Below are 25,840 nucleotides of genomic sequence, written 5' to 3'. Positions count from 1 at the left end.
GGATGAGGGCTCTGTTTTGTTGAAGTCTGAGGGTCAAAACGGCTGTGTCGTCGGCGCCTTGTGGTATGGGTTGATATCGGTCAAAGGTATGTCATGTGTGTAGATATTAAACAAAGTTGCGGATACCAAGGAGTCCTGTGGCACACCCGCTGTCATAAATCTAGTGGAGGAAAGTACGCCATTGATTCGAACTTGCAAAGTACGGCGGTGAATAAATGAATTTAGTATGCAGAGGAGCTGCGATTCTATGCCGGTTTCGGGGAGTTTTAACACGAGGCCATTAGTCAAGATTTTACCGAAGGCTTTTGCAATATCAAGCGATATTGCCCTTTTCAAAACCTCCGTGGATAAGCTGTGGGAAGTTGATGGAGAGTTGAATTTAGAGAGAAGACTTATGACTTGGGATTAGTATGAAGTGAGCGTGTCTCCAGAGTATCGAAAAATAGCAAAGTCTGAAAGCAGAAATAATTCATTTAACTAAAGTTCAAATACTTTTTTGGGGAGATTTTTTTTTTTATTCGTCCGTAATAAATGAGAAAATATGAACTTGTAAAAAACACACAACCCAGGTAGGTGTAAAAACACAAAACCCAATAATTAAAAAATATATATTTGGAAAAACGCACTTAATTGTAAAATAATTACCTTAAAAATGGGCATCTGGTTGACTAGATTTGTTTTAAGAGAGTAAATTAATAATTTCATTAATTACCGACAAATGGGCTTGCAAATTTCCACCAATCATCGATGGTGTCCATTCCGTCTCCCTCTACAATTGCTCCTCGGATCGGTTAATTCTGCTGAATGAATATCTCTAACAGTCTTATCTGACGATGAACGAAGGCCCATGTAAACACTTCCTTCGGGATATGTATGGGTGCGAATTTCAAGCGCAGGTAGGTATTTACGTAATTATTATAACTATATTTACAAAAGTCGGACCTATTATTTCTATGCATTGTCTTCCACGGACGAGCTATCTGTTCGCTTCCTGGAATTCCTTCAGCACAATCTTCAGGAGATCCGTGTCCAGTCTGTGTTTGCACAAATATCTCCCATTGAAGAACAGCACGGGCACTTCGTACTTGTAGAGATCGAAGAGGTGAGTGCCGCCGGGCCGCGTGATGTCCACCAGGGAGAGGTCCAGCTGCGGCAAGAAGGGGGCTAGCTGCTCCCGGAGTTCGTCGCACAGCGGGCACTGCGGCCGCGTGTACAGGGTCAGCCGGGGCACCGCCCCTGCGGCACCCGCCCCGGAGTCACACCTGCAAGCGATAGGGGCACATGAGCTACTGCATGTACTGGACTACATGTCCACGCTGGGCAGGGCTTTACGTACGGGTAAGCTCAATCTCAAGTTATTAACTAAATTCGCTCACTTTGGTCTTCCGATAAGCACACAATTACTCTATTCACTGCTAATCATTAATACGTATCACTTTCTAATTAATGTAAGTATGCACAAGTTTCAGTTAGGCACCTACCTAAACACAGTGTTATTCGTAGGTAGCTAAAAGGAGTTGTACTGAATAAGAACAACACTGTGGTTAGGTACCTACATAAACACAGTGTTGTTAGTAGGTAGCTAAAAGGAGTTGCACTGAATAAGAACAACACTGTGGTTAGGTACCTACCTAAACACAGTGTTGTTAGTAGGTAGCTAAAAGGAGTTGTACTGAATAAGAACAACACTGTGGTTAGGTACCTACCTAAACACAGTGTTGTTAGTAGGTAGCTAAAAGGAGTTGCACTGAATAAGAACAACACTGTGGTTAGGTGCCTACCTAAACACAGTGTTGTTAGTAGGTAGCTAAAAGGAGTTGCACTAAATAAGAACAACACTGTGGTTAGGTACCTACCTAAACACAGTGTTGTTAGTAGGTAGCTAAAAGGAGTTGCACTGAATAAGAACACCACTGTGGTTAGGTACCTACAAGTGTTGTTAGTAGGTAGCTAAAAGGAGTTGTACTGAATAAGAACAACACTGTGGTTAGGTACCTACGTAAACACAGTATTGTTAGTAGGTAGCTAAAAGGAGTTGCACTGAATAAGAACAACACTGTGGTTAGGTACCTACGTAAACACAGTATTGTTAGTAGGTAGCTAAAAGGAGTTGTACTGAATAAGACAGTTATATTGTGAGAAATTCAATTTAATATTATTCGGTATGCAAAAAAGTCGTAAAACTATATAATATTATATTCCTTCATATAAAAAGGTCAAAAACAATATTAACAATGCGTATAACATTAGTGTAAACTTTAAAAAAATAAAGATAACAATATGTGATGAGTTCTCTTACATATCTTGTTTACATTATTCCGTAGACAAGTGTTTATACAGTGATCATATTTACATAACATTCAAGATAAAAGATCAGATAATAGGTGCCTGGTGCCTAGTACCTGGTACCAGCCGGGACTGACTACTGACTAGTCTCAAAACACTTACAGCTTCTGTATAAGGAGTGTGGAAGCGCCCCCACCCCCGTTGCAGATAGCGGCTACCCCCAGCTGCGAGGGCTGCAGCGCGTGCACCAGGTGCACCACCAGGCGCGCCCCCGACATGCCGATGGGGTGGCCCAAGCTTACGGCGCCCCCGTGCACGTTGACCCGCGCGGGGTCCAGCTCCAGCACGCGCTGCAGGGCCAGCACCACCACGCTGAAGGCTTCGTTGATCTCCCACAGCGCTATATCCCCCACGCTGACCCCCGCCTTCTTGAGCAGCGGCGGGATGGCCACGGCGGGCGCCAGTGGGAAGTCGATGGGCAGGCATGCCCCGTCCTGCATTGCCACCACGCGCGCCAGCGGCGTGCAGCCGTGCTCCTTGGCCGCCTCCGCCGTCATCAGCAACAGGGCCGCCGCGCCGTCGTTCAGGGTGGACGCGTTGCCCGCCGTCACCGTGCCTCCCTCCCTCTGGAACACCGTGCCCAACTTGGAGAACTTGGCAAAGTCCACCTTCTTGTACTCCTCGTCCTCGGAGAAGATCAACGGCTGCAGCCCCTTCTTGCGAGGGACGCTCACGGGAACTATCTGCGAGGCAAACACCTTATCCTGGTACGACTGGGCGCTTCGTTTGTAGCTAGTGATGGCGTACTCGTCTTGCGCATCACGAGAGATTTCCAACTTTCTGGCCGTGTTCTCGGCGCAGTTGCCCATGTGGAACTTGTTGTAGACGTCGGTCAGCCCGTCGGCAACAATACCATCATCGAGACGCACCCCCCCGTAGGGAGTGGTGCCGCGCTTCAGGTAGTAGGGCACGTTGGACATGGACTCCATGCCCCCGGCCAGCACGACGCCCTGCGCGCCCACCTGCAGCGTCTGCGTGGCCAGCATGACGGCTTTAAGGCCCGAAGCACACACCTTGTTGACGGTGGTGCATATCGTGGCGGGGGGGAGGCCGCCCCACAGCGTGGCCTGGCGAGCGGGCGCCTGCCCCGCCCCCGCGGAACACACGTTGCCCAGGAACACCTCCTGCACGGCGGGCGCGGGGAGCCCGGCACGCTCCACGGCGGCGCGCACCACTACGGCGCCCAGCTCGGTGCACGACAGTGGGGCCAGCGAGCCCCCGAACGAGCCTATGGGCGTGCGCACGGCCGATACGATCACCACCTCTGCTAGACTGCTGAGGCAGCGCGTGTGCATCACCTGAAGGGAAAAGTGGGCGCGTTAGCTCGCTTTCCTCTCTACTATTATGTCAATGTGAAAATATTACATAAACCATTTTATTTACCTGTGAAAATCTTCTTGCAGAAGCCATTATAAATGTTTCGCTGTATCCTTAAAATTATTCTTGCGAAAGTTCATCGGCAGCTCGTATCACAATAAAAATAATTATAAATAAATCAAATTAGCTGACAACTCAACATGTGAAAAGCCACCAGTCGTATGAGGGCCGAAGCGAATGATAAGCCACTGCCACTCGCAACTGATAAAACGTTGAAGTTGAACAATTCTATCCAACGAACTTTAACCTAAATGAATTATAATTGATGTGGAAAACGTCACAAAGTTTCTCAAACAAACAATCGCAGTGGCGCAACCATAGATATACCACTTACGGCGCAACTAGTGATGGGCAGGATCGAAACATTTATACGATCGAAATATTTTTATCAAAACATCAAAAGAATCGAATGATCAATCAAATTAATCGTTCGGGGGTTTGGGGGCGGGGGTAAGTTGATTTAACTATAGATGTAAATACAAAGACAAATAATATATTATAAGTTCCAAAAATTACGGCGGGGGTTGGCGGCACATAGACCAAACCAATGTTTTCACTCTGGCAATTATTCACAACCAACATATACATAACCTTAAAATACAAATCACCATCGGGGACGGAAGACATGGCATGACCAAGTGAATCAGATACTTGAGTCGGGCCACGTCAAGAGCCATAATAAGATAAAAGTATGTATGAGACAATGTATGAATGTGAAAGTGGAAAGAAGTGTGTGCCAAGACCGAGTTGTTTGGCTGTCCATCCTCTCTGCCTATCCCATCAGAAAAAAAACGGCATGATGGTTAGTTAGTTAAAATACATATCAACATTAGAATATTAACCCTCGGGGTACTTTTTTTGCAAAAACAGCGGAACAAATTTATTATCATTTATAATGTTCCCAACTTATTATAAGTCAAAATGCCATTTTGGTAATTTTTGGATAGGGCCTGACACGCTTATTACGAATATTTTTTAGAAAAAAACTTTATATTCGCCTTAATTACTATAAAAGAAAACTTTTTGCATTTCGGGAGGCGGAAAATTATGAATTTAAATTTTCAATTGCGTTAACCAAAATTCACTTCGCGAATCGATGCGGCGGCAATCAGCTGCCATTAGGTACGTCACTGTTATGTTGGTATCCCTGATACATTGCGTAGATACGACTATGGCTAACTTCGTGGAAGACAAATGGATTTGTATCACAAACCATGTTACACAAACCTAGCGTAGCCGGTAAACTAGTTGAAAACTGGGATGTTTTTCTTGCCTTGACGCGAGCAGGCGTTATTAAGGGGCACTTTCCTTTGTATCACAAACCATGTTACACAAACCTAGGTATCCCACGAAGATAGCAACGGTCGTATTTAGCTCTTGTTAATGCATCAGTGATACCAACATAACAGTGCGTTCCTAATGTCGCCACATCGATTCGCGGAGTGAATTTTGGTTTTACGCAATTGAAAATCAAAATGCATAATTTTCCGCCGCCCGAAATGCAAAAAGTTTTCTTTTATTGTAATTAAGGCGAATATAAAGTTTTTTTCTAAAAATTATTCGTAATAAGCGTGTCAGGCCCTATCCAAAATTTACCGCCATTTTTTGCACACAATGTACTGGCGTCGTAAATCGTAAATTAAAAAATGAATGGATTTTTCGTATACTCGTAGCTTTTTCGGTTGGTAGATAATATCGTAATTAAACAGCTATTATCTAATACTTTACATTACAACATTTGAAAAATACCAAATAATAATTGCGTAATCCTAAATGCATTGTATAAATAAATCATATCAAGTAGTATGTAACAGAATGTACCCACGGGAATATCTTGTTTGTCAAGCAATCCGAGATATTTTCGGCGTATCTCGGATTTGGGAATCGATGAATTCTGACCAATGACATGACTGCTTTTATAACAATTAATTCTGACCAATGACGTGACGGCTATGGTTTCGAATGATTTTTGACAGAATCGATTCCTTGTTCGATGACGTTTCATTGTCTCGGGCTGTGTGATGATTTTTTACAGAACCTATTTGTCCATGACACTGAATAGAAATATTTCGATGGTCTAAGAATAGAGTAAATCATCGACGATTCATCGATTGTGCCCATCGCTGGGCGCAACCTACTTTCAAATTGTGTTGGAAGGATCGAAACATTTACGTGATCGAAATATTTTATTTATTTATTTATTGACACCATGAACATTTAGTTGCGATCCTTCAGTAAAATTATGTCAATCAATAGACCACCTTCTCTCCGTAGATTCCATCCTCCCTTAAACACACAATTATGAACAATTACCTTAACACACACTCTAAAGCTGTTCCTAACTACACATATAAATTGGCCAAAGCAGAATATACACCGATAATAAAACACTTTTCAAGTGCAGATTGGTCTTTTTAGACAAGAATAAAAATGTTTACCATAATCTTGAATCTTTTTACCCCATCATCTGAATGGCTATCGATAAATAAGTACCCTAAACTCAAATCAAACCACTAAAGTTTTTCAAATGGTTTAATAATGATTTAAAAACTTACACTTACACTAATAAAAACGAAAAAAAATCTGGCACAAAAATTTCTAGGTCAGCAACTCTATCTCAGACTACAAAATATTTTACAAATATACAACTGTAATAATTTGTATCAAACACCCGTACTTAAGACGGAAAAATATATTCTTTCAATGTCACAAATCTTTATATTTAAACACATTAATGTATTTCGAAGGGAAAAGTAGTAGTCACCCTAGTGACATTGTTAACTTCATTGCTGATTTCTTCAAAATACAGACAAATAAAGGATTAAAAATACTCCGTCGTTCTCCGCAATGGCACAGACTTTAAAAACTGATCAACAATAAACATCTTATATCAAGCTTTGCTTTATTTATAGTATCAGGTGTTATTATGTGGATTTGATATTAACCATAGTATTATGTATTAGTATTTGAAGTATTTGTTTTACATAGTTATGCTATTATACTTAAATACACCTATATATCCTGTTACACTTACATAAATAAATTTACAATCTCCTTGTAAAAGCCCGATAATAATAAATAAATAAAAGCATTCAATTTCGTAGGCATAGAATACGGGCATATCAATAGATTGGGCCACATTAAAAAATTTCCACCCCCCTCGCGAGCAAAAAAAAGCTGCCACTTATTGTAAGTCAGAATAACACGCACTAAATTCATGGGCGACGTGAATCCCATGTTAAAATATGAATGAATTGTTCTTCTGCCACATATGTGCCACATACTCATAGCTTCTTCGGTTGGTAGATAATATCCTAATTAAACATTTGACAATTAGCAAATAATAATAGCGTAATCCCAGTTTGGGATTAGGTAATACTATAGGTAGTACCATGGTAGTACGTAACACAATGTACCACGGAAATAATATCTCGTTCTATGATCTCGTTAGTCAAGCAATCCGAGATATTTTTGACGTTTCTCGGAGTGAATTCTGATCAATGACGTGACGAGTGTGGTTTCGAATGATTTTCAAAACGATTGTCTCGGACTGTGTGATTATTTTGATCGAATCGATTCCTTGTTCGATGACGTTTCGAAACGATTGTCTCGGACTGTCTGATGATTTTTGACAGAATCGATTCCTTAAATTATGATCGAAATATTTCGATGATTAAAAAGATCGAGTAAATCATCGAGGATTCATCGATTGTGCCTATCACTAGCCTGCACTAGCCTAAATTTCACGTCTCTCTTATCTAACATCCATAATATCTATGACATAAATAAACCACTCACATCGTCACATCTATGAGTACTACACATGGAACTAGGATAGTATGATAGTATCCAGGGGCGTACAACTCCCGTCTGACCTTGTAACCCTGATGGGAGGAGTTATTCCTAACTCAAATTCTTATAGACAAAGCTGTTGTGGCTGAAAGCACAGATCTCATTGGCTCAGAGCAAAAATTGTAGTTTGATCTCTCGCTCTCTACCATAGCGACTTATGTAACAGAAAGAGAAGCTAAGCATGGGTTATGCTGCGATAAAAATTAACGGTAATTTCCAAGACGTCATTTCGAAAGTTGAAGCATGAAGTCAGTTGAAGTTTTTAGCGTAAATATTTAGAATTTTCTTTCAACCATTTAAAAATAATGTTGCTTGCTAGAATTCTTCAAGGTGATAAATTAATGCTATGTTGTGTTAAAGTGTGTTATCCGGTCTATCTTCACCAATTGAAAGAAGGACCCGAACCCGTTGTTAAATACAGGTACTAACCTTTCGTTCTTTGTTACAATGTTCCTGATTCCTGAATGTACTTCATTGGCTAATAATTTAATTAATTTTCCTTTTCAGACCTATCCGTATTCTGACGCGATACTATACCACGTATTAGGATGCTAAAACTGCTAAACAAAGCCACGATTACATCAAACAAGGTCGTTTAAACCTTTTATTATGTACACGATTTTTATTTCTTATAATATGGTTTATGTATTATGATTTAAATTATACCATGTAAAAGTCAAAAGGCGTTACTATTACTTGACATAGTGAATATCTTTCAACACGTTGAATATGTATTTTGTGTATATATTCTTGTATTTTTGTGCAAGGTCAAATTAAATCCTATTGAGTTGTTGCAGTAAGACAAAAATCCTGGGTTCGATTCCTAGTTGAGACCGTTACTTTTTATTTTTCTGTGTCTTGTTCTGTTTCATGTTTTGTTTAGATATATTAGTATTATAGATAGTTCGTCAGTTTCAGTTCGTCAGTCATAGATAGTTCGTCAGTTGATACATAGGCTGCGTTATTTCTCACTCTGCATATTTCAGTTTGTTTATACATTTTTATTACAAGTTAAGTACGAAGAGTTAAGTTCGCGGATAGTGTTTTGCGAGGGTTTCCGCCCCATAATATTTTTCCGGTTCTCTACCGACAAGCTATAAAAAAAAAACAATTTAAAAAGTCTCACAAGTGAAACACGCACGTCAAACGTCAAACGATATCTTGTACACTATTATATTTAAAAAAAAAACACTATTTTGTGCAGTGTAAAAGAACTAAACCATCCTATCCGTTTAACGGTGTATAAATAACATTATTTAAGTGCAATATTGTGTTATAAAAATATATATTTACAAATGCCACAATAATTAATTTGAAATAGCGTAATAATTACAAGTTCGCTAAAACCAACACCGAAGAATATAAGAGCAAAATTCGCCACTCCGTATAAGAGGCCCATAGCAACGAGGGTTAATGCACCATTGCCGATACTGTACTCCCCAGCGCTCGGGGTTCGATCCTTACACCGGCGAATTTTTTTTTTAATAAACTTGCCATCAGCTTGCCCGCCAACAGGCGTCGGTATCAGTTATCAAAGGTGCTGCGGAGTTTGCCAACCAACAGGCGCTAAAAAATCAAACATCCCGTGTCAATAAATTATTTTATATAAATATGTCTTGTCAACACTGTAAGAGCTAAATACTCTCCGGTGATGGCATTAAATGCTCTACATGTCTGCTTAACTACCATTTCTTCTATGTGAACATGAAAGAAACTAACTTTAGGAAGATGGGTGTTAAGCGTGATACCTGGACCTGTATTGACTGCAAAGATGATCTTAAAGTCAACCAATCTTCGAGCGGGAACAGAGTGTCTACTGCTTCTCCTGCGTGCGGTATGAAGTCGCCTCAGAACCCGGATGTCGAGCAGATAATGCTTATAGTTCGACGATGTATTGCATCAGAGTTCGAATCTTTTCACGACAAACTCAACATTCTACCGGAGTTAAAAAAGTCCGTAAACTTCATCTCCGCTGAATACGAGGACCTAAAAAAAATGTTCTCGGAATCACTAGCCACCATCAAAAGCTTACAGGCCGAAAATACGAGTCTTCACCCAGAAATGCGTAATCTTAACACGCGCGTATCCCAAATTGAACAGATGGCCAGAGAAACCAATTGTCACGTCTGATGTCACGTCTGATGAGCGTCTGATGAGCGTCTGATGAGCGTCTGATGAGCGTCTGATGAGCGTCTGATGAGCGTCTGATGAGCATGGACTCTTGTCAATCACCAGGGCTATTATGGGGCTAAGGCAAGAAGACATAATGTGTAAAAGCATTGAAGAACCTTGATCATGTTGTCACGTCTGAAGGTGTTTTGAGAGTCCGCCAGCGGTGAGCAGGTTGCGCCGGGTAGAGATTCGTCGGATGGAGTGCGCGAGGCCATCCTCAATTAAACAGCATCCATTGAACGTTTAACGGAACAATGATGATTCATCTTTGTGTCACCTCGACAGCATGCTTGGTAATCCAGTGTAGTCTCCAAGGAATTACGCTTCACAAATAAAACCATTTTTTAATCCAAATAACCGATTGTATATTTTCATCTCTTCAAGCCACAACACTCGAACAAGCACAGGCCGATCTCACACAGGAGTCGAAACGTTGGTTATGTGTTTTGTAAATTTAAACGGAAAGTCTCCAAAGGATAAGTTCAAGGTATCCGCGCGATCTTTTTCTCAAAATTTCAATCTCCATTTTTTCTCGCCTAACGCCACGCGCACCGCGGAATCGTCTCCCGCGTATTGTTCCCAATCTACCTACCCGCGTAATTTTTGCTCGCCCCTCAAACCGATCGCAGGGCAGCCACCCGAAAAACTCTCAACAAAACAATAATCAGGCACTACCGTGGCAATCCAAACTTGCACAATTCTTTGACGTTACACAATGTAGAGATTCAGTGTGTTCCTGAAAATAGATCTGAGAACTTAGTATCCATCATCAAACAACTTGGAAGCGTAATTTCCCGTCCCATTGCTGAATCTGAAATACTTCACTTACATCGGGTCCCCAAGGTCCATCCTGAATCCAGCCGACCCAAGTCAATAATAGTGAAGCTTCCAAGCGTGAGGGTAAAGAATTAAGTACTGGCTGCAGTTGCCAACTTCAATAAAAAAAAAACAAGACGAACAAACTAAATTCTACACACTTAGGCATCGATGGCACGAAATCACCAATTTACGTCAGTGAACATCTCTCTCCCGCAAATAAGGCCCTGTATGCAGCTACTAGGATGAAAGCCAAAGAAATACATCATAAATTCGTATGGATCCGAAATGGACGGATCTTTGTACGAAAAAATGAAAACTCTGCTCACGTACTGTTGATCCGCAATCATGACTCCTTGGTTTCTCTCACCTAAATTTCCCAATTTAATTTATCTGTAGAATGTATAATCTGTCAAAATCTTAACAAAACAAAATGGAACTGAATTTTTTTTATCGAAACGTTAGAGGAGTCAAAACTAAAACAAATGACATAAAAAATGAAATTTCAATCAACAATTACGATATAATCTGCTTCACTGAAACATGGTTAAATTCATCAATATTTAGTAATGAATTGTTTGACGAGCGTTACCTAGTTTTTCGAAGAGATCGCGAATCCACTAGTTCAGCATCCAGAGAAGGCGGTGGAGTTTTAGCAGCAGTCGATAAAAAATTAATAACAACACGCAAATCATCTTGGGAAAGTGATGTAGAAGATTTATGGCTATCCATAAAACCACACGAATATTCTAACTCACTTATCTACATTTGTGTATTATATATTCCTCCCAATTTATCTGTTGATGATTACTGTAATAGAATCAAGAATATTCAGGATATTTATCTACAACATAGTAATCCGAAATCTAAATTTATAATTATCGGCGACTTTAATTTACCTGAGATTAAATGGACACCTGACATAGCATATAACAACAAAACACTAGCTCCGTCCAACTACACTAGTCATAAAGCTCACTGTGTTGTCAACTTGGCCTCAATGTGTAACCTTCACCAATTCAATTATATTCTTAATGGAAATTCTAATATTCTTGACCTACTTTTTTGTGATGAAACTAATATTAATCTGTCTAGAACAACAGGGTTATCAAAAGTTGACAGTCATCATCCCCCTTTCGAAATGATTTTAAAATTTGAAAAACTGAAATACTTAAAAGATAATCATTGCCCCATTAAATACAATTTTAAGAAAGGAAATTATGAAGCTTGTCGTCTAGATCTGTCAAATGTTAATTGGATCTCACTTTTCAGTAACTCGAATGTCAACAATAAGGTACAATTATTCTACGATACTTTGTGGGATATTATTGATAAACATATCCCGAAAAAAAAAACACAAATAAGAAATCACTACCCCAAATGGTTTAGTCAGTCTCTTATTAAGCTCCTCAAAGAGAAAAATAAAGTAAGACTGCGGGCCAATAAATATAAAAAACCCACTAAATTATGCTGAGTTTGGTATTCTAAGAAAAAGATCGAAAAAATGCAAAAAGAATGCTATTTATCATATATAAACTCTGTTGAACAAGGCATAAAAGTAAATGTAAAAACTTTCTGGGCATACTCAAAATCGTTGCGTACTACCAATTGCATTCCTAAATTAATGCACCTGGATTCTATATCTGCAGATAATGGACAACACATTGCCAATCTTTTCTCTAATTATTTCGCATCCGTTTATACTCAATCTAATCCCTTGTTATATACTGCCATGCCAAAAGTTTCACAAAACAACCATTTTAATCTTGGAAAAATCAATGTTAGCATGGAAACCATTAAATCTTGTTTAGAAAAAATCGATACATCCAAAGGCCCAGGACCTGATAAAATACCTCCCTTGTTTGTAAGATGTTGTTCCAGCGCGTTGATTAACCCACTTCTTTTAATATATAATGAATCATTATCTTCAGGAACTTTCCCAGACTTGTGGAAAAATGCACATATTGTTCCAATACATAAATCTGGTGATAAATCTTTTGTGAAAAATTACCGACCAATTAGCATTTTATCTTGTTTTGCGAAAGTCTTTGAATCTATAATATATGTTTCTGTATTTTCACACTTTAAACCGCAATTATGCATCAATCAACATGGGTTTGTTCCCAACAGATCTACAAATTCAAATCTTCTTGACTTTTGTGATTATGTTTGTAATGCTTTCAATGAAAGAACTCAAGTAGATGCCATTTACACAGATTTTCAAAAGGCATTTGATAAAGTTAACCATTCTATTCTACTACAGAAGCTTGATCGAATAGGTATTCACGGTGATCTTTTTAGATGGCTTAAGTCTTACTTAGAAAATAGAACACAATTAGTACTTATTAATGGGTACGAATCACCTCCCATAATTGTAAAATCAGGCGTACCCCAGGGGTCCAATCTTGGCCCACTGCTTTTATTAATCTTTATTAACGACCTTGGCCCCATGTTACGCTGTGATTTTGTTCTATTTGCCGATGATCTCAAGATTTACCGCAAAATTTCCACTGATTCTGATCATGTTAAGCTTCAAGAAGACCTTTGCACACTAAATAGCTGGTGCATTCAAAACGATATGCTTTTAAATATTGAAAAATGTTACATTATTACTTTTACTCGTAACAGAAAACGAAAGGATTTTGCATATTCCATTAATAATGTACGATTAAATGCAGTCATAACTATAAGAGATCTAGGAATCACTCTTGATTCAAAGTTTATGTTTGATGTACACATAAATGATATTATAAGTAAATCAATGAAAATGATTGGATTCATTCATAGAATATCGAAACCATTTAAATACCCCCAATCCATTATAACATTATACAACTCGTTGGTCAGAAGCAAAATGGAATATGGGAGTGTTATCTGGAACCCACATTATATAAAATATTCTAAAAGTATTGAATCTGTGCAAAAAAAATTCCTAAGACTGTTATCATATAAACTTGGATTAAATGCCTCACTCAAATCTTATGAAGAACGTCTACTAAACTTCAAATTTACGACATTGGAAAAAAGAAGACAATTTGCAGACTTAATATGTTTATATAAAATTATTCACGATAAACTTCTTACCACTAATTGTCTGAGCAATATTCATATTAAAGTCCCTAATAGACATAATTTAAGGAGCCAAAATATATTCCATATTGATATATTTAATAACAATATTGCATATTTCAATCCACTATCTAGAATGTGTCGTCTGTACAATACAGTTGAATGCGACCTTATAGATATATTCGCAAACAGTCTCGCATATTTTTTTTTTTTTTTTTTGTTATTAGTTTTTGGGGTATTATGCCGTGTTGCGCTAACTCCTTCTTTAGCCAACGTTTCCAATAATACATCTGCCCTGATGATGAACACTGCAATGCTGTCCGAAACGTTGGCTAAAGAAGGAGTTAGCGCAACACGGCATAATACCCCAAAAACAAATAACAAAAATACTTTTGGCCGTGAAAATCTTAAATCATAGTCTCGCATATTTTAAAAAACAAATCAACCATCTTCTACCATGATATGTTATGGAGAACAGTTAAGAGATATAATTGCTTTATTATTTTCTTTACTTTTCTTCCTTATCCTTTCTCTGTACATTTACTATATTTTATATTTCATACTTGTTATTCATGTTTTATATTTCTTTTTAATTATTATTATATTTGTATTTTTTTTCTTTCACTACTAGCATCTCCGCCTAATATCAACTAAACTTTGTTTACGCATGCTGTGAACATTTTTAATTGGGGTGTTAATATCTGTGCACATTCCCACCGAAATAATATAAATGTAATAATTGTTAACACTCTGTAAATGTTTCAAACAATAAATAAATAAATCTTCTACTTCAATGATAAATCAATGCTCAATACATCGGTTGTACTGACCCTGTTTTGTATTACTGTCCATTGTCTTTTTGAAAATAAAAAGTATTTTTATGTGTGCATAGCTGTGGGTTTTTTTTATTTTCCTTTTCCTGCATTCCAATATTTTTATTGTTAAAATATTTTTTTTTCGGCTAGTGAATGTACGACGTTAGCTGGGTGCAGTTATATTATCTATGTATGCACTTTTTTAAATGGCCTTGAGATTTCTTTATGGTCCACGATATATTTACCTGTCTGGACCAAACGACCGTTTTATCTGTGGTCGTTTAAGGGGGTGACAAAATGGGGCCATACAAAAAGCCCGAAGATATCGATCTAGAGAGTGGTTTATTTAGGTACTACATGAGTAAACCAAGCAGTGATGGTATCTCCGGGGAGAAGTCCCCATATCTGGGGGATTTTGAATTTCAAAGAGAGAAAGAGAGTTTTTTTGGAAAAAGTAATAAATCTGGGGGATTTTGAGTATGAGGATTTTGTGTAATCATGCATTTTTTACAGTGGCCATCTCTGAGCGATGTGTTAAAGGCTAATGTTAAGGAACATAGTTTGTCTGGAATGGTTTGTGTTTATGAAATATTGTCTTGTCTTGTTCATCCTTATCCGTTCTTAAATAATAAGATTTTACAGTCCCATTTGCTGAAAACTGGATGTCACCCTAGCTGTCTTTATTATCTAGTTGTTTCTTCTGGGGAATAATGATTTATAAATAGTTATTGTTCAAATATTGTTACAATATACCGTCAAGTTACCCGTCTAGTAACTTACTATAACTTTTTTTCATTTTGAAATATTTTGTGTTTGTATGTAGCATTACTTTATATTTGTGGTTACTCTATTTTACTATTACTATTTTTAACCTCGATACAGGCTTAGTCCTAGTGAGATTGATTTTTATGAGAAAAAACGTGATTTATGTGTGGTGAGATGCAATAAATAAATTATATGTCACAATCCCAATGAGAATGTATGGCGAGCAATATGCTGAAATAAGCCAAACCATAAAAATACAGCGTGGTCTATCAAAGGCTTGAATCTCTCTCATAGCGAACACGAAATGAACCGGTAGGTCAGTTTCTTTTTAAGCTTGGCTTGGGAGATATTTACGTATGTCAAGTTTTTCTGATAGGGGCCATGGCAAGATAGAAAAGTCTAGTGAAACCATCAGAGCAAACCGGCTCTTACTTTAATGAGTTCAGGTCATTATTTTTCTTTGCTCCTGTTGCATTGAATTTTTGTGTATAAAAGTTTTAATTTATCACGACAAAGGTATTACACAATCAAAATTTTTGTGAGAAGTATTTTAATTTTCCTTTATTTTTTCCCAATTTTTACATCAACTACATACAATATTATATAAATCAATACGAATAATGGGAACCCACTAAGGCGCAGCGTGTGCGTGGGTAATTAGTGTCTATTTGCCAAAATATGAGAAAATTAAACATTATTTATAACAGAAAAAAATATTAACCCCCTCCCCCCACTCTTCGATACCTGTTGCGCCTGTTTTAGCCCCATATTTTATTAGCATGGTACCGAATTTTTCGAATCTGGGGATTTTGGCGAAAAAGCTGGGGAGATTTATTTTTTCGGAATACCATCACTGCTACCAAGAACTACCTACCCAACATATTTATCAATTTATGTACCTACCTTTTACTTTGACGTTTGACGTGAGTGGTTTATTTATGACTTTGACAGATCTTCCCGTGTTTATAAATAAAAAAATAATTTTGAACGTCGTGATTGGCATTGAACATTACAAATCAAATGGATTAGATTGTTATATCAATTTGCGATAACTTTTCTGACGGAGCTTGATATTATTTTGAAAATTATTTCGTTGTACTAGTCACCAACCAAATAACAGACATAGACATGAACTCGTTACAGAAATGAATGAGTAAAGAACCTGTAGTTAGTGAAGTGATAATTGCAGGGCGGTGACACAGTCGAATTTATTGTTCAGAATGAATGATGAAAAGAGTAGGCTGTCCACGTTCAGTGACTGGCCGGTGGGGGCTCCCGTGGACTCATTGCGAGTGGCGCGGGGGGGCTTCTTCTGCACGGGGCGCGGCCAGGAGGTGGAGTGCTTCTCCTGCGCGGGCCGCATCAGCAGCTGGGCCTTCGGGGATCAGGTCATGGCGCGCCACCGCCTGCTGAACCCCCTCTGCCCCTTTGTGCTAGACCCGCTGGGCTCCGGGAACATACCAGCGGGACAGCAGGTTCAGGAAAGACCGCAAGATCAAACCGGCAGTCGTAGTCTACCCAGCAATCAGCCAAGCAATCAGACCAGCAATCAGCCCAGTAATCAGACCAGCGATCAGTCCAGCAATCAGCCCAGCAATCAGACCAGCAATCAGCCCAGTAATCAGACCAGCGATCAGTCCAGCAATCAGCCCAGCAATCAGACCAGCAATCAGCCCAGTAATCAGACCAGCGATCAGTCCAGCAATCAGCCCAGCAATCAGACCAGCAATCAGCCCGGCAATCAGCTCAGCAATCAGCCCAGTAATCAGTCCAGCAATCAGCCCAGCAATCAGCCCAGCAATCAGACCAGCGATCAGTCCAGCAGTCTGTCCAGCGAGCCACCTCCGACCTCAGGGGCGCAGGAACCGGAGGAGGACCTCACCAAAGACACAATCTTTAAATCAGATATGTTGAGACTCCTGTCTTTCAGCAACTGGCCCGTGAGAAACATTTTACCCACTGAATAACTACAGTATAGTAGGTTTGGAATAAACTCTCCTTAAAGTATTATTGTACCTACAGCAAAGTAACAATCTGCCTCCATTTGGCCATGTTGCAGGTGAGCTTCATCTCTGCCGAATCTCTGGCGTTGGCGGGGTTCTATTACGTGGGGGGCGGGGGCGGTGGTGACCGTGTGCGCTGTGCGTGGTGCACCGGAGAGCTGCAGAACTGGCTGCCCGAGGACCGGCCCCTCTCCGAGCACTTGCGTCACTTCCCGCACTGTACCTACGCTCAAAATAGGCAAATGTGAGACCATTTTCACACATTGGATTATATGAAATTATAAATAATACTAGTAAATGGGTTATGTACCCATTATGAAGTGCCTGTCCCTCTATTATAGAGAGTATACTGTTTAGAGAGCAGGCGCAATTTATAACTCAATCGGTTTACATAAAAAGTCAAGTGCAAATAAAAGTTTAGAGTCAATCAACTTTGTTAATTACCATTGGTAATACATAATTATAAATAAGTTTGATTTGTCATTTGCTTGGATGATTAATATATGTATATTAATTTTGGCAAGTGTTCCTCTCGCTAGTAATCTGTCAGGGGGAAATAGTATTCTGATCGTCGTCGGTAATGTTATTCATAATTGTTTTGTAATATACTACCCATTAAGCATTTCCTATGTACCTCATCTTTATATTGATTTAGTTACATATATTATATATTGTATTAATTACAGGATCTCATTTTGCTTTGTTATTTACACATATTCTATTTACTATACTTTGCTGTTTTACACGCTATGAGTTCTTTATTACTTACGCAGTTCTAACTTTTTGTTCCAGTTTATCGTCACCAGACAGCAACTCTGCGCTGGTGGACAGCGAGATCTCAAAAGAGCTGGGCATAGTGGCGGGCGGGGCGGGAGCAGGGGAGGCGGGACTGCACTCGCAAGAAGCCCGGATGCGCTCCTTCCCCCCCACGTGGCCCCCCGAGCGACCGCAACAGCCGCCAGCCCTGGCTGCCGCCGGATTCTACTACGTGGGCGGGGAAGACCAGGTTCGCTGCTTCCACTGCTGCGGATCCCTGCGTGGTTGGCAGAAAGAGGACGAGCCTTGGATAGAGCACGCCCGCTGGTTCCCCCACTGCGGCTTCCTGCTCCTCGCCAAGGGCCAGGCCTTCATCAACGCCCACAAGGAGGTGGAAGCGAGTGAGGAGGTGGGGGAAGCGGTGGAGCGCTGCATGCGGGGCTCTGTGGCCGCCGTGGCGCTGAGTTGCGGGCTGCTGCCCGACACCCTCAAGAAGGCCTACCACAAACGTCTCCGGGACACAGGTATATAATACATCAAATGTGACCTGTAGTGTATTGTGGGAACGATTAAAACCGTAGGAGACTTAAACGCCCTGTGATTGGTCGGCGGGTTCTGACAGAACTTACATCGCTACATCACGGGTCGGTTGGCCAGGCATTAAGAATGCGGACACTCGTATACGGTTTCAGGCTACAATTCTGTTATAAATAGATTACACACCAATTGGTAACTCTTATGCTAGTTAGCTAATGTTTTTAATATGCCTCTGTTAAAGTATAGAATTTTAGCAGTGCATGTTTTAAGGAGGTCACTGCGTAACAAGTTTTTTGTGTTGTTTCTTCTTCATTTCTTTCATTCACTTTGTTTTGTTTACTTATATAATTTGTACTATGACTGTCAATAACTATCATGTATGTAAATGGCGCTTGTGCCGTTAATTATAAATAGATATCTTGTTAAATATTTAAATTAGAATTTGTTGATTTCATACTAACCCGAGTGGGATTGGTCTTACGTATGATGTCACGGGCACCCTGCCAGATTTAGATCTTTTTGGCTGGCTCTGAAAAAGCAACCATATTTTTTTTAATTTCCGACTTTAGGTCCGGGTTAAATCTTCCCCATAGGAAAAACTAAACCCTTCCACACACTTTTCCACAAATTATCATCTAGTCAATCAACATTATGCAAGTGCATTATATAAGCAAAATAAATACAAAACAATACAAGTACAACACGTCAACTCACCAGAGATCAAATGGGAAAATAATTCACCGACTCCAGATATTTTCATATCAGAGGGTTCGGCTCGGTAGAACTCCTAACAAGGCCTATTTATCCTACTGATCCCTGAGCATAAATATTTAAAAAATCTTTCATTATCCTACATGTATTTAAAATGACTGATTTTTGCATTTTTATATATGTATAAATTTTTAGATAGATCTAATATGCCTAAATTTTTAATGAGAGAGCTAGGTATAATGCCATTAGCCGAAATAACAAATGGTAATATTTTATAGTCCGAGAATGCCAAATTCTTTTTATGAAGAAGTAAATATATTACAATCATATTTTATTTTGGTTTCTTTAATATTGTGCGGCTCCTATGACGTCTCACAGAAGTGAATATTGAATGTAGATATTATTAAGTATATGTGTTATAGGAACCCCATTCCAGAGCAGTGAGGCACTGATCAATGCGGCGCTGAACGAGGAGGGCAGTGTTTCTCCCACGGCATCGCCCCACTCTCAGTGAGTTATATACATGATGTAATGCATACATTCTATATTACTTCATAATTATAATATCCCCTTTGTAACGTACTCAGATCAGCCACTGCCACGACAAGTCCTCCCACGCTACCCGCTGAGAGCGCCCCCCGTGCACACGGGGCAGGGGACGTCGGGGGAGCACAGGGGACAGAGCAGGAGGTGTCCGTGGAGGAGGAGAACAGGAGACTGAAGGAGGCCCGCCTGTGCAAGGTGTGCATGGATGCTGAGGTAACACACCCATTTACCCGCAACTAAAGGCTTTAGTGCAAGCAGCAACCCACTCAGTTATCAAGTCAGTCCATGCTCATTGCATCTGTCTCTGCTTTGCCTCTGCTTGCTTCTGGTCTTGATGAGGTAAGCACCAGATGGTTCCAAGCAGACACGGGGCGAGGTGAGGCAGCTGATGGTCAGGAGTTACTTTGTAGGAAAGTAAAAGACTTTGTTGAGTGGTAAAGTTCAACTGATTTATTTTGTAAAAATGTGCTGCTCATTATGTGATCTGGCTGACGCGAAAGCCATATTTGCATATCGGCCTTTATGTTGGCCGAATGTTGCTTTGTCATTTTGTCAGAGTACTCGACGAAGGCAGTCGCTTAAAATGGTTTTACGAGAATACTTATACAGGCTCACCCATGTATTATACTAGATTAGCCTTGTCTAGTCTAATATTAGTCTATGGGCTCACCTCTATAATATATACAGTGTTTGATTACATTACATGTGTTCAAAAGTATGACTTGACCACTAAATTTTTTGTTGTCAAAAATATAAGAGAAAATTAGAAAATTTGTAAAAAATTATAAGAGTTTAAAACCTCCCCATTGGTTTTCCCAAATAGTTTTTATTTTACTTATATAAAGGGGGAGATGTACAAGATATAAAGGAAATATAATTGTGATGTTTTTGGAGAAATCATCGCAGTAGCAATTATGAAATGAAAAATCCGGCCGCAGTGTGTCGGCGGTGCGGTATATGTCCTTTTCTTTTACTGCCAGACTTTCCTTTATATCAGATGTACAAGATATAAAGGAAATATAATTAATTTTAAATTAATAAGTAAAAACTCATTTCAAAACATAAGAGCAATGGTTTAACCCCGCTGGCAAGTACACCTCAAACTGCAGCAAAGTTTTAGCCTGTGAGCTACGTAGATATAAGGATAATACCATGTGAGCCCCAACATCCTGCGATTTTTCGACGCGAATATCAAATTCTAACATTAAAAATGAATATTAGTATGAAATTTTGATATTAAAAAAATACCCTTAATTTATTTAGACGGTTAACATTGATACAAAAATTGCTGGAATTCCTTAATGAAAAATAAATAAAATCTCCATACAAAATGCCTACCCAGTACTATCCACGGTAGACGTACAGAGCACAGATGACATCACGCACCCATTTACCTCTTACCGCTCGGGTTATCGTCATTTTGGCGGGCTTAAAAGATATCAAAAATTCTTGGAGAATTAATTTAACTATGAAAAAGAACTTAAAAAAAATACTGGTATTTATGTTTGAATGTGGACATTGATAATATATATGTATTTTACTAAATGGACTCAAATTCCTTATTGTGCGCCAGTTTAGTAGACTGAATCTTCTGCATGAATTTAGACTTCCAAATTCTTTACAAAGCGTATGTTTATGAAATGATTCCAGGTGGGTGTAGTGTTCCTGCCGTGTGGCCACCTGCTGAGCTGTGTGCAGTGCGCGCCCTGCCTCTCCGCCTGCCCGCTCTGTCGCTCCAAGGTCAAGGGCATTGTGCGCACCTACCTCTCCTAGCCTCCACACACACTGAGGGCAAACCTCGCACGCAAATGGCTCACCCCAACAATAAGGAAATCAGAATTCAGTTCATAATAGAAAATTGAATATTCAAAGAAAGCTGTTGACAAGTGAAAAACAAGTGACTTTCTTAATTAATCTCTTTTGTTTTTAGGGGTGTGGGAGAAAGGGACAAACGCAGAAGCATAATGTTTTAGAATTCCATCAAGAACTTTTTCTTTTTGGAAAATTGGTTGAATAAAATTACAAAACCATAGACTTAGTACTTGCGGTTATTGAAATTTTCTCTTCTGTCTACTGACCTTCGTTATAGTATTGAATATTTTCATGAATTTCATCTTGTTGTGTTTGTGAGAATTTTTTTATTTATTTGCGACAATTTCAAATTCAACTTTGATTGCTCACAGTTAGACACTACAAATAATAGTTGAATGTCAATAAAGTGTAATATAATATATTAATTATTTTTTATTATTGATAAATAAATATATGACTAATACATAATGATAGTTGGTCGTGGGATTATCCTTGCAATTTTAATATTTAGTTAAACTTGGTATTAAATTCTGTGATTGTGATCAACATACACAAGCTTGTCAGTTTGGATTTAGGTAAGGACACACTTGGCTCACATACGCAACGTATGAGATGCCACATTCGCAGGCCGACGTACACACTTGCCCTAAATATGGAACACAAATTAGGTATGCACCTTCCAACGCATGTGACCAATATGTTAATGTTGCCCTTCTTAAAAAATGCACATATTTTGTCACGTCTTATGATTCCGAAAGTGAATTTGAGGACGACTTACTAAGATTATTGTTTTTAAATGAATTTTTTCGTAAATACACAATCAAATCATGAAATGTCAAATAAACTGACACCTTGCATATTATTTTCAGCGCCCTTGAGGTGATTTCTCACGAAAACGGCGCTATATAAATTAGACAAATATTATTATGTAATGTCTAAAAACACACTGGTCACGTGCGCTGGAAGGCGTGACGGCCGTACCCTCCACTTTTACACATACACATCCTGGGCAGATCTGGGCAGCGCAAATCGGCATTGCGTGGGACAAGAGTGTTCCTCAAGAGTGTATCTATTTTCATAAAAAATGTATGTACGCATTGCGTCCGTGGGGAATTCAATGGCCGGAATCAAATATATGTGTAAAAACACTGACACTTTTCATGTTGGTTTTTCCACATAATAATGTCTCAACACTTATTTCTTTGTTTGAGTCTATCCTGAAATCACTTTTGTATAATTGACTGTTTCTATAAATATAATTCTGCATTATTGTTTTAAAACTGTCAATGTACATGGATGATGCGCTGCTTTACATGGAAACTTTGCATTGGATGGCGTCACTTTGGTTATTTTGGATACAAACAAATGTATGGAAATAGAACAGTTTTTCCGCCTTCACTTCCTGGCAAAGTTAAATGTTTCAAGCTGTAGTCTGTTTGAGTGTGAAGTTAGTCACGGATGCAGCAAATGTGAAGAGGATCAAGAGACTCCAATAAGGAAGTTGAGCGAAAAATATTTTGACTTATAAAAAATATGTTCATGTAGATCAAAAAATATCGATTCTAAATATATAAATATATTTCTATATTATTATTCTTAGAATTAGTTAAACGTTCTTGAAAAAGCATTCAATAGCAATAGACTGTATACGCTCCACGATTGGTCGAAAGAATTCTGACGTCACATGTGTCGTGATTGTACGTACAACAGATCACCTATGGTGCATCTCTTTCTATTACATGAGAGATGGTCGGTTTAGATGAGAGAGGTGTATAGGCCAAAGGTTTATTTGGGTTTGTCAAATATATGTACGTATTTGTTATTATTATTATATGAAATGGATTTCTAAAGATACATATTCGTATAGTGCTTTATAATAATATGTTGTTTATTGCATAACTTAGATGTTTTTATTATTATACATGTCACATAGCATGTGATACACTTCAGGCCGCCGGCCGCTCAGAAAAGTCTCACAGTGAACTGGGCTGTAAACCGTTATTTTACTTTTGGTCTCTACTTTTCTGCGCGGTGGTCCTGAATTCGCGCGGGGAACGTCAACAAGTAGCGACGGCAATACCGTACCGGGCGTGAAAAGCAAATATTCTAACTTAAAATATTAATTTAACTATCAAATCTTAATCAATTTTCTTTTTTTTTTAATAACATCAATTATAATAGACGGTTAACATTGGTAAAAAAATTACTGGAATTCCTTGTTGAAGAATTAAATTTTTTTCCATACATAATGCTTAAGCGACGTGGTTTTCACAGTTCTAATGACGTCACACTACACCCCGCCTGTTACCGCTCGGATTCCGCTCGTTTTGGCGGGCTTAATAAAATTTAAACTTTGAGAATTAATTTAACTATGAAAACAAACTTTAAAAAAAAAAAAAAAAATACCAGTTTGAATGCGAACATTGATAAAAAAAAATAAAAAAAATGGACTCAACTTCCTTATTCCCGCTCTGTTGGGAACAAGGCATAGATATAGGCTCTATACATAATATGTAATAATATTCCATAATACATATTTAAGTTCTTCCATTCTTCAGTCTTCCTCCATTGTTTTGTTGTTATTTAGCCAGAGTGTGTGTGATTGTGATTATGCAAACATACTCTTTGACTGTTTAGAATAAATATTTCTACTCACACAATAGCGGCTGAGAAGGCATCTGGTCTGGGTACCACTCAAACATTGTGAGTTCGATTCCTCGGCTGGCGAAGTCCTCCATTATGACATTTTAAAATTATTTTCAGATTATTCGTAACCCGGGAATTTTTGTCTTTCTTTTAAAAATGTCCAATTTTTCAAACCCTTTTTACACGGATGAAAACATTGTGGTAAAGAGTTGATGTTTTATTATATCAGTATGAATTAATTCTAGTGTAAACACAATATTCTTAATTCAGTTTACATTAATGCTTTGCTTGTGATCTTAAAATGATGTTGACTCTTGCCATGTACTGCGTGCATGCGAGTAAGTACTATATTTTTATAAGCAATAATTATTCGCCTGAAACACTCATCCACATTGAAAAATCTCCTGATAAAAGATACATGACGCCAACGGGACTTGAACCCGTATCCTTTCGATTTCCGGTCGAAAATAAATTGCGAAATAATTCAATATATACTAGTGTTTCATTCAACAATTACTGCTTGTTACATTTGTTTCACCTGAAACAACCAACTTTATTTTATATGAGAAAGGCATTGTAAGTGCTAACTTTTTTTAGCTAAAATTTTTCACCAAAAATGTAGACAATTTGTCTCGACACCATCTAGTGAGAGAGTGAAAGAAACCTGCGCTTACTGTTTTGTTAATTTGGGATTTGAGTGAAAGATCTTCATATAGATGAACAACTAGGAGTTTAATGCCATTTTTAGGGTTGATGTTGCAGCTAGAAGTAATGAGAGGAGATTTGTCTAATATTGACGTGCGCTTTTTTGTTGCTGTCCAGAGAAATTCTGTTTTGGATGGATTTGGTCTTGGCTTGTTCAAAGATATCCACTCTATTATGGCAGCAATGCATTGTGACATCTTTCAATTTGTCTTTCTCATTCGGCGCACAGTAGAAATAGATTTGCTGATCGTCAGCATAGCAATGGGAAAGAAGTCCAAATGATTCTATTATTTTGTTTATATCGTTGATGATCAAATTAAAAAGTAGGGGCCCCAGCACTGAACCCTGGGGGACTCCAGAAATCGGGGTCAAAAGTTTTTTCCAGTCTGTCGATCAGGAAATTGTGGTCAATGGTGTCAAATGCTGCACTCAAATCTAATAATGATAGCAAAGCTAGCTTACCTGACTCATCTGCAAGCATCAAATCTGACAACACGCGCAGTAGTCCAGACTCCATAGAATGGTACCTCCTATTCTTCATGATGGTTCAGTTTGTGCAAAAGGAGATGGGGAAGCGGATGGTTGGGATGTACTTGGCTATTCAGATCTGGTCATTATTCGGTCAAAGCATTTCAAGCAACGTATCAATTCTGAATGGTCGTCTTACAGCAGGGCGATACTGAGAGTATATTCCACTCTGGAACGTGCTGCACATATACTAAATATTATTTTTTAATGAGTAATTTGTGACATTACACAAATTAATCAAATAAAATTTACTTGCGCATGCTGAAATTCCAACCCGCCACCGTTGGAATATTGCTGGTCAAAAGCCTTACCCTTCGACCACGAGGGCAATGTTTATAAACATTATTTTTCTTACATTTTAGTGGTTTACAATTGCATAAAATA

General features: G+C 38.7%; 2 protein-coding genes across 2 annotated transcripts; one reads left to right on the top strand and one right to left on the bottom strand.

Moving 5' to 3' along the window:
* Nucleotides 1-641: 641 nt before the first annotated feature.
* Nucleotides 642-4,022, bottom strand: LOC149408811 (acetyl-CoA acetyltransferase B, mitochondrial-like). The gene is made up of 3 exons (XM_089650421.1): nucleotides 3,730-4,022; nucleotides 2,449-3,644; nucleotides 642-1,262 (listed from the first exon to the last, which is right to left on the bottom strand). Exons 1-3 carry the CDS (start codon nucleotides 3,754-3,756, stop codon nucleotides 977-979), a joined length of 1,509 nt encoding a protein of 502 aa, XP_089506547.1. The 5' UTR covers nucleotides 3,757-4,022; the 3' UTR covers nucleotides 642-976.
* Nucleotides 4,023-16,133: 12,111 nt separating this feature from the next.
* Nucleotides 16,134-22,002, top strand: LOC149408810 (putative inhibitor of apoptosis). The gene is made up of 6 exons (XM_089650422.1): nucleotides 16,134-17,152; nucleotides 17,272-17,459; nucleotides 18,008-18,495; nucleotides 19,642-19,729; nucleotides 19,807-19,978; nucleotides 21,416-22,002. Exons 1-6 carry the CDS (start codon nucleotides 16,433-16,435, stop codon nucleotides 21,536-21,538), a joined length of 1,779 nt encoding a protein of 592 aa, XP_089506548.1. The 5' UTR covers nucleotides 16,134-16,432; the 3' UTR covers nucleotides 21,539-22,002.
* The last annotated feature ends 3,838 nt before the right edge of the window (nucleotides 22,003-25,840 follow it).

The sequence above is a fragment of the Hesperophylax consimilis genome, unplaced genomic scaffold (assembly GCF_061612785.1).
Source record: "Hesperophylax consimilis isolate HC1 unplaced genomic scaffold, BYU_Hcon_1.0 scaffold_59, whole genome shotgun sequence".
Classification (NCBI taxonomy): Eukaryota; Metazoa; Arthropoda; class Insecta; order Trichoptera; family Limnephilidae; genus Hesperophylax; species Hesperophylax consimilis.
Note: the sequence above shows the minus strand (reverse complement) of the source record. Positions and strands in the feature narration are given on the sequence as shown.